Raw genomic sequence first — 9,676 nt, forward strand, 5'->3', positions numbered from 1 at the left:
ACATAATTCATGGTCCATCGCAGCAATGACATCAGCGGTGTCATGCAGCCTTTGGAAAACTCCACTCTACTCTTGTGAGAAAATTAAAGGAAAGGCAAATAATGTATTATTTAAAAAAAAAAAAAAAAGACTGTTGACTTAATGGAACTCCTAAAGGTATCTATCTCTGAACCACTACTAGGAGTCTCCAGACCCTACTTTGAGAACACCTGGTCTAGGGAAACAGAATCAGATAGCTGGGTAGCCTAGAGTGCCTCACTGAGGTTAGGGACCATGAATTTAAAGGGACAACAGTCTGAGTGTCCTAGGTTTTCCTCCATCAGATCCAGGAGCCACACTGCAGGCAGGAGTAAGTGGAGAGTTGGATTTAACCTGGGTTGCACTTGACTCAAATGAGTATCACAAATCAAGCTGGAATTATCATGACTGCAGTATTTAAGCTAAGGAGGAAGGAAATGAAGACATGAAGGCAGTGAAGAGGTGGCAGAAACAAGAGTTCAAAAGATTGTTGGATTTTAGGTATTAGAATAAGCCAGAAAGAAAATAGTTTAAGAGAATAGGATGCTCGGGGCACCTGGGGGCTCAGTGGGTTAAAGCCTCTGCCTTCAGCTCAGGTCATGATCCCAGGGTCCTGGGATCGAGCCCCACATCGGGCTCTCTGCTCAGCAGGGAACCTGCTTCCTCCTCTCTCTCTGCCCCTCCGCCTACTTGTGATCTCTGTCTGTTAAATAAATAAAATCTTTAAAAAAAAAAAAAGAAGAGGAGGCTTGACACTAAATACGGAACTGAATGTGCTCCCCTTCCCTCTGAAATTTGCACCTCCTCTATATTGCCTCCCCCGATAAGTCCCCCCATCAGCCCAGCCTGAAACACAGGCTCATTCTAGCCACAGGTTCCTAGCTCTCACTGCATCAAAGAGGCCCAAAGCCCTGTCCATTCCAACTCTCCATCATGTCCATCTTTTTGTCCTTCTCTATCCTTTCTGTCCCGTACTTTCTCTGGCATGGCATTCTCTGGCCCCCTCTTCTACCGACTGAACTTCAGCAGCAGCCTTGCTCGGGTCCAATTCTCCCCATCAAGCTCATCCTTCCCTTTGCAGGGGGGTGCACTTTGCACAGTGAAGTCTGATCCTGTGATTGCCACCACTCCAACTGTGAAATGATTGCACCAGTAGAGGTGGAGGTAACAGACAGGGAGGTATAGGCTATCAGTAAATTTGGGGTCCATCGAGGTACGAAAAGTAGGTAACATTACAGCGACATGAGAAGACACAGGAAAGAAAATAGGAACAAAGACAATGAAGGAGGCAATTCAAATTTCTATGGAATGTTTAAAGAGAAACCAGCAAAGGAAACAAGGGGATAGTAAAAGCAATGAGCAAATGAGGAATGTGCAGTGTGATAGGAATCAAGGAAGAGTTTCAAAAGGAACAGAAAAGGCCATGTCAAATGCCATAGAGAGCTTAAGAAAAACAATTTTGAAAAGGGTCTGTTGTATTTGAAAATTAGGAAATTGGTATCCATACTGAATCAAACCCATCTGCATTACCAACATGATACAGTTTTCCCCCATCCACAAAACAAGACACACCCACTTTTCCATTTCTCTCACCCTGGCAGCCATGGGATTATACCTCACCAACCATCTCACAACGCTTTATCCTTTATCCCAGGCTCTGGTTCCTAGAGAGTCCAAGTTAAGCTATCAAGTATGCCTACAGAACAAGAGCTTAAGATGCCTTAATAGGACTTTAAGAGCTAAAAGCTCTTTTCGTTAGTATAAAATTCAAATTCTTTTGGATAAGAAAGCAACCCTGTAGATCTCTTCTCTTTTCCAATAGCCACCACCACAACAACAATACTCCCAGAGAGGGGTCATGCTTGTATAGCTCTCTGTGTTGATCCTCTTCCTTCTACCTGCTCTTCTCCAATGGGTTGTTTGTCCATCACACACCAGATCTGTCAAATCATCAAAAAATTTCATTTTTGACAGTTCATCTTCCATCTTTGTCTTACTTGATCTGTCAGCAGCATTTGACAGGTCTGCTCATATTATCTCCCAGAAACACTTTATTCACTTGCTCTCCACACTCTTGCTGTTTTCCCTCCTGCCTCATGGCCATTCCCTCTCAACTCCTTCATAGGTTCTCATCCTACTACCTTTGACACATGGGCAGGCCCTTTTCTTTCTAGACTGCTCCCTATGTGATATCATCAGGGCTCATGATTCTAAACACCACCTATACCTTGATGACTCCAAAATTCACATCTATTATACCCAACTTCTCCACTGTCTGCTCAGCATCTCTACTTAGATGTCTACAGGGCATTCCAAACAGAACTGGCTCCAGATCTCCCTGCCCTCTTCAGACATCCACCAAAAGCTATCTTGCTCCAGTATTCTCCCTCTCAGTAAGGGCAATTCCATCTTTCCAATTTCTCAGGCCAAAATTTTGGAGTTATTCCTGGCTCCCCTCTCCTTCTCATATACCTAAATTGGCTCCATCAAGAAACTTCTGCTGACTCTCCCTTCAAAACATATGCAGAACTGAACTATTTCTTACCATCTGCCCTGTTATTGCTCCTGCCAGAGCTGCCATCATCTCTTGCTGCAGTGACTGTATTAGCCTGACTGTTTCCATTCTTGTTGCTCGATAGTTTATTCTCAGCACATAGCCAGAGTGACCCTGTTGAAAATGTTAAGTGAGGTCCGGAGACTTCCCATTTCACTTAGAGTGGAAAGTCAAAGTCCTTACAAGGACACATTAGTCTTCGGGACGCCTGGGTGGCTTAGTTGGTTAAGCAGCTGCCTTCAGCTCAGGTCATGATCCCAGCGTCCTGGGATCGAGTCCCGCATCGGGCTCCTTGCTCAGCAGGAAGCCTGCTTTTCCCTCTGCCTCTGCCTGCCATTCTGTCTGCCTGTGCTCGCTCACTCTCTCTCTCTCCCTCTCTCTCTCTCTCTCTCTCTGACAAATAAATAAATAAAATCTTAAAAAAAAAAAAAAAGGACACATTAGTCTTAATTACAAGGACACATTAGTCTTAAAAATATGGCTCCCATTTTCTGACTTCATCATGACCACTCTTTCCCATACTCACTCTCCTCCAGCCACAATGGCTTCGAATATATCCATCATTTACCCATCCAATATACCCATCCTTTAAATCGACCTCAGAACCTTTGCACTTGGTATACCTTCTGCCAACAGTAATCTTTCAAACATCCATACTCCCCCATTCCCTTACTCTTCAGGTCCCTCCCTGATCAACTGTCACCTCTTCAGAGAAGCCCTTCTTGCCTATCTTCTATGAAATTGAATCACATTTTGCTCTAGTCCCTTACTGGGTTGAAATCTCTTTATAGGACATATTATACAGTCATTTCTTTATTATCCATTTCCCCCACTAAATTATAAATCCTTTTAGGGCAGGAAATTTGTTGCCTTTGTTTATTGCCCTAAGCCAGTATCTACAACAGTGCCTGGCACATAGAACCAGATATTTGTTGAAAGAACTCTGAATGCCTGAATAATTCATTTTAAGAAAATTCAAAGTTCAAAGTTCACCGATACCATACACAGTAGTCAGTAAATTCAAATGTATTACTCTCATCGTAGGACATAAAGAAAAATTTTCCATTACAAAACAGTAAGATTAAGATAATCTCATTGATAGATCTATGATTGGTTATCGGCATTCACAGAGACCTTCTTATCCACTAAAAAGGACATCGAGGCTACAGTCCATGCCCTTTCACAATGTACCCCCCGATACAACCATCACAGATAGGCTCTTCTCCTCCCAGAGCTGTTCATGCACTTTATATCCTAGCTAGAACACCTGTTTGGATGAAAAATAAATCCAGATGCCATACATATTGGACTTTTATTAATCATCTAGATTTTATTTATTCTTCATAAAAGAAATGTGTTAAATGGGGGACTAAATACTGATTTGTGTCTACTCCTTTAATTCATTTTAAACAAATTCTAACTAAGGTTTTTAAAAAGAGTACTTTTTAAAAGATTTGATTTATTTGAGAAAGAGCATAATGGGGGTAGCAGTGCGGAAGGGCAGAGGCAGAGGGAGAAGCAGACTCCTGGCTGATCAGGGAACCCCAACTTGGGGCTCAATCCCCAGGACGCTAGAATCATGACCTGAGCCAAAGGCAGGCAGAGGCCTAACTCACTGAGCTACCCAGGTAGCTTATTTCTGAAAATTTCTGGAAAAAATTTGAAAAATTTTTGAAAAAAAATCTGAAAAAAATTCTGAAAAAAAAATTTCTAAGTACTTATTTCTGAACTGAACAAGATCCTCCTTTTACCAACATAGCAAGACCAAAAAGAGGCAGATAAGCACAGCAGATAAGCACAGCCGGTAAGAATATGAGGCTGGGATCCCATTTATAATTCTATTTTGAAGGGTAATTAACTTAAAACCTCAAGATTCAAGGGGCGCCTGGGTGGCTCAGTGGGTTAAAGCCTCTGCCTTCGGCTCAGGTCATGATCCCAGGGTCCTGGGATCGAGCCCCACATTGGGCTCTCTGCTCTGCAGGAAGCCTGCTTCCTTCCTTCTCTCTCTCTCTCTCTCTCTCTCTGCCTGACTCTCTGCCTACTTGTGATCTCTGTCAAATAAATAAATAAAATCTTTTAAAAAAAAATTAATTAATTAATTAATTTAAAAACCTCAAGATTCAAACCTATAATTGAGTAATTATTTGCTGTGTTTTGGTTTTTTTTTTTTAATCCAAACTAGGTAGAAGGCAAATAGTAAGAGAATGGAAGAAATCATACTCAGAAAAATACTCTGAATATAAGAGGCTACTCATTTTATAGACTCTTAACCGGATAATTAAAAACCACCAATATGCAAAACATCAACAAACTAAAATTTCCTTTATCCATGTTTGTTCATCAGTCTCAAATGCCACAAGACTCTGAAGTGAAAACTTCTAGTGATTTCCTGGCCTAGAAAATCATGTGCTAAAAGGAAATTCAAATTAATATCTTCCATAAAACCTATATCGGTGGGACAGAATGACTCTTAGATACCAGAAACAGCAAAAGCCACAACTATTAATAATGACATCTAAATTCAGAGGAATGAAGTCTGCTGGGATGCCTGTCAGGATTTCAGTAGGTTACTAGGTTATTCACTATACAATAGGAATATTGCTGATAGGGTAGGAGTCTTATAACCAGAAGCAGCTAAGAAGATGGGAGCCGTTCAATGCAGAAACAGAGATGTCAGCCCAAAGGGGTTTAGCCACCTTGCAATTATTCTAAAATTTTGATTGCAACCTATTACTCTTAGAATGACAGCAGGAGGTGGTGCCTGGGTGGCTCAGTGGGTTAAAGTCTCTGCCTTTGGCTCGGGTCATGATCCCAGGGTCCTAGGATCGAGCCCCGCATCAGGCTCTCTGCTCAGCAGGCCTACTTGTGATCTCTGTCAAATAAATAATAAAAATCTTAAAAAAGGGGGGGGGGCACCTGAGTGGCTCAGTGGGTTCAGCCTCTGCCTTCAGCTCAGGACATGATCTCAGGGTCCTGGAATCAAGTCCCCGCATGGGGCTCTCTGCTCAGCGGGGAGCCTGCTTCCCCCTCTCTCTCTGCCTGCCTCTCTGCCTACTTGTGATCTCCCTCTCTCTGTCAAATTAAAAAAAAAAATGAATGACAGCAGGAAAAAACAATGTTTTAAGTAATTTTACTAATAATGAACACCTATTAAATGCTGGGCACTATAAGCATGTTAAATAGGTCACCCTGTTTAATGAAACCATTAATAAGTGTCATTTAAGGATTTAACGACAATCTGGATAATGCAAACTCATCTGTCCAGCACTCAGCTGTTCAGCAACCTCCTCTCTCTGCAATGTGGTCAGGAACCAAGAAAGCAAGGACAGCCATCGTCATATTCAGGTACTAGCCTTCAAGGGTTCGCTTTTACGAAAAGCCCTCACTCACAGGACATTAGAGAGAAAATTGCATTGAATTTGGAACCAGAAAGCTCAGGACTGGACAGGCTTAAAAATCCAAAAGCAAAATAGCCTAAGGAAAGTCATTCAGCTGTTTACCTCATTATAACCTGATGACTTATCTGATAGCACAGTGTAATAATTCCTTTAGGGCAAGGATCCTGATGTGTTCATTGTGGTACCCCCAGTAGGGAATCAAGTTCTTGGAGTATCATATGTGCTCAATTTTCATTAATGATGCTCCTCGGGTATCAAAAAGATTACATTGACTATATTCAACAAAGAGCAAAAACACATTTGAAAAGATTTTCATCCACTGTTGACATTCAAATAAAGGTTAGAAGATTAAAAGAGGGAGATCCTCAGCTGTCCAGAGAAATGGATTATTGAGAACTTATTGAACAATCCCCGAGGGTTCCAGGAAACTGAAGTTTCAGAAGTGCACACAATACTGTGTTCCCTACTGGTGGGCTGAAGCATCCTGACTCATACCACCTTCTGAGGCTATGAGCCAGGTGGGAAACAGTGATCTGTAAACTCGAGCAACTGCAGCTCCCTATAGAACTTTGCTCAGAACAGCAGCTTCCAGCTTCATGGAAATGTCTGTTAATCCCCTTAACAGCAGACACCTGGCTAGCTCAGTCGGTTAAGCCTCTGCCCACTCAGGTCATGATCCCAGGTCCTAGAATCAAGTCCCACACCCTCAGTCTCCCTGCTCAGTGGGGAGTCTGCTTCTCCCTCTCCCTCTCCCTCTGCCCCTCCACCTGTTGTGCTGTTTCTCGGTCTCTCTCAAATTAAAACAAAACAAAACCTTAATAGGATATCCAGAATTGAAACAACTCTGAAGAGGTCCACAGATCAGGCAGTCAACACCCAGGATTATGGGAAAGTAGGAAATAATTTATCTCACTTCTAAAATCCTATTGTTGGGGCACCTGGGTGGCTCAGTGTGTTAAAGCCTCTGCCTTCGGCTCGGGTCATGGTCCCAAGGTCCTAGGATGGAGCCCCGAGTCCGGCTCTCTGCTCAGCGGGGATCCTGCTTCCTCCCCCTCTCTCTCTGCCTGCCTCTCTGCCTACTTAATGAGCTCTGTATGTCAAATAAATAAATAAAATCTTTTTAAAAAATCCTATTGTTCTCACCACTTACAATCATGTTCTGTTTGGGGGACTGCTAACCAGCCGACCAAAGGCAGATAGGATAGGAGGTAATACAGAATTTGGGGTGCAGAGGCACCCTGGTGAAACACTGACATGAAGAAGAGATGAATGTGTGTGCTCTAACTTTAAATACATAATTATTCAATTTCATGAAGTCCATTTCATTGTAAAATGCACTGCTGTGGCTGTCGAGTAGCTGAGGCACTATCATTTAGGATTAATGATTAAAATATGTCCTGGAGGGGAGGACTCCTCTCTTTTAAGCTGAAAATGATTTTTCATATTACAAAGAAAATAGATGTGAATGGTGTTTACGATCTTTCTGCGTGGAAACTTTCTAAGAGGACCACGAAACTATTACTCTGAGCTGTGACTTTTGAGTTGACTGTAGGATGCACCCTTCCCCCCCGCTCCCCCGCCCCCCCCCGAGTTTTTGTTGTTGTTAATCCCTCTAAGAGGCACGTCCAGGCAAGGCTGGAGGAGCCAAGCATGCACTCCGTCACCTGAGCAAGCCCTGAATGAAGGAAAGCATAATCTCTAGCAAAACTTCTTGTTTCCTGTCGCTGCTAAGAGAGGTTGGACTCGCTCCTTCTCACATGGCTTAAGAAGAGCTGTAAACACAGCCTAGCTCGCCAGCTGGCCACAAGCTCAGGGGGCTTTCGGGGACAGCCACTGCATGGTGCTCCCTTTTCCTCCCTTTGACCAGTGTCATTCCTGTACAAATAACGGTACCGGAACGCCCTCCACTTCCTAGAGTCATTTATGTTATGGTTCCTCTTTCAAGAAAACATGGGGATGAAACGCAAAGTAGAAGAGACTAAAAGCAGAATAACCGCAGCATCTCGGTTTATCCCTCACCATTGTTATTGTAAGAGAGCTGGATCAAATTCCTTTTGTTGCCCTACACACGCACAAACGCACGAAAGTAGGTGAAGGAACGGGCACCCTAAGATAGTTTTGTTTTCTCCGCTTCACAGAAAGTCTTTATGAAATCCTCATACCATCTCCCGACGCAGGACTTCAGCATTCTGCTAAAGACCTAAACCATTTCAAGCCAAGGTACGAAAAGCCGAAGCGATCCCCAAAGCAGAAGGCTGGGAGGCAGGGCAAGCTGGGCGCACCTAGATGTTTGCATTTACACAAAGAAATTAGCCGGAAGATTAATAGGAGATGCCGGCTGGAGGCAAGGCGCCCGCGCCGGCTCCCTTACCTGGGACATCTGCGGCCTCAGGTTGATCTCCTTCAGGTTGATGGAGTGCGCCCGGAGATTGTTGAGCAGCTGGCAGAGCAGGACTCCATCGCGGAGGGTCTGCGCCAGGTCGAACACCTGCGCCGAGTCCCAGGTCACACGGTGGTTGGCGGGCAGCACCTTGCAGTGGATGAGCCACTGCGCGCACTGCTTCCACGGCTCCATGCCCGACGGCTCCGGGACACGGCCCGGCCCGGGCAGGCGGCAAGGATGCGGCCGCCGCCGCGGTTTCTCCACGCCCCGCCGACGCCAGCCGTGGCCGGCCCCTGCCCTGCGGGGGTGCGGGGGAGCGGGCACCGCGGCCGGCTGGTCCGGGGCTCCGCGAGGGGCTCGGGTCCGGGGCCGGCCCGGCTCCTCCTCCGCCCGGCCGCCGCTGCAGCGAGTCCCTCGCGCTCTCGGTGCGCCCCGGCCGGCTCCGCGGCGGCGGCGGCGCACAGGCTTCCGACTCGCGAGCCCGGCGCCCGGCGACTGAGCATGCCCAGCGCGCCGGCCGGTCTCGCAGCCGTCTGCGAGTCCCCAGAGGCGCGGTGGGAGAGCGCCGCCGCACCGGCCTGGGGTCGGTGCCCGGGGCGGGGGAGTCTAACGCCCCCGCCCACCGCGCCCGCGGGTTTGCCGAGCGTACTTCCCTACCCCCACCCTGCGGCGTGTGGGATTTCCCCTCGTGTCGGCTTCCCGGTTCGGGGAAAGTGGGGCTGAACACTGTAATACACAGGGGTTCCTACTGGGACACCCCCCCCGGTGGCGACTGCAATTTTTTGAACGGTCTGAGGGGAGCGAAAGATTAATTGGGGCACGAGGAGTCCCCTGAGAAAAGAGAAAAGGACCCAGAGCATCTTGAGAACGCCGTGCTGAAAGTTTTAGAGATCGTCACCCCTCTCTGCTTCCCATTCTAACCCCTAAATTATCTTCCAGCAGGTAATTCCTGTGTCTCCAAGTTAGTTGCTGGTAAGGAGGCTTTGGGCACCTTAAAAGTGTGTGTGGAGACGCCTGCAGAAACCTGCACCTAACCCCGAGCCTATTTCGATGCCAGGTGTTTTTCACTTAAGAGACGGCTTCCTCTCAGACCGGTAACTTGCTCATCCCTGGCAGCCCTGGCGATTTCCTGACACACAGAAAGCTGCGGGGGACAAATAGGCCAGTGAGACGCCCATGGAGCGCAAGCCGCCAACTGCGCATGCGCTGGTGATCCGGGACCAGGTTGGTGAATAATGAGCATAGGTCCTCAGCTGTGTCTTTAGGCCCAAGCTCTGGGACCCTTAGCAAAGTTGGAACATACTCCCAGAACGGACTGAAGCA

General features: G+C 46.2%; 1 protein-coding gene across 1 annotated transcript in view; it reads right to left on the bottom strand.

Moving 5' to 3' along the window:
* VAV3 (vav guanine nucleotide exchange factor 3) overlaps nucleotides 1-8,622 on the bottom strand; it is a 364,578-nt gene extending 355,956 nt beyond the window's left edge. The window contains exon 1 of the mRNA XM_044238799.1: nucleotides 8,342-8,622. Within this exon, the coding sequence (XP_044094734.1) occupies nucleotides 8,342-8,545 (204 nt within the window). The 5' untranslated portion in view covers nucleotides 8,546-8,622. The remainder of the gene's footprint in view (nucleotides 1-8,341) is intronic.
* Between the last annotated feature and the right edge of the window lie 1,054 nt (nucleotides 8,623-9,676).

Source organism: Neovison vison, chromosome 2 (genome assembly GCF_020171115.1).
Source record: "Neovison vison isolate M4711 chromosome 2, ASM_NN_V1, whole genome shotgun sequence".
Lineage (NCBI taxonomy): Eukaryota > Metazoa > Chordata > Mammalia > Carnivora > Mustelidae > Neogale > Neogale vison.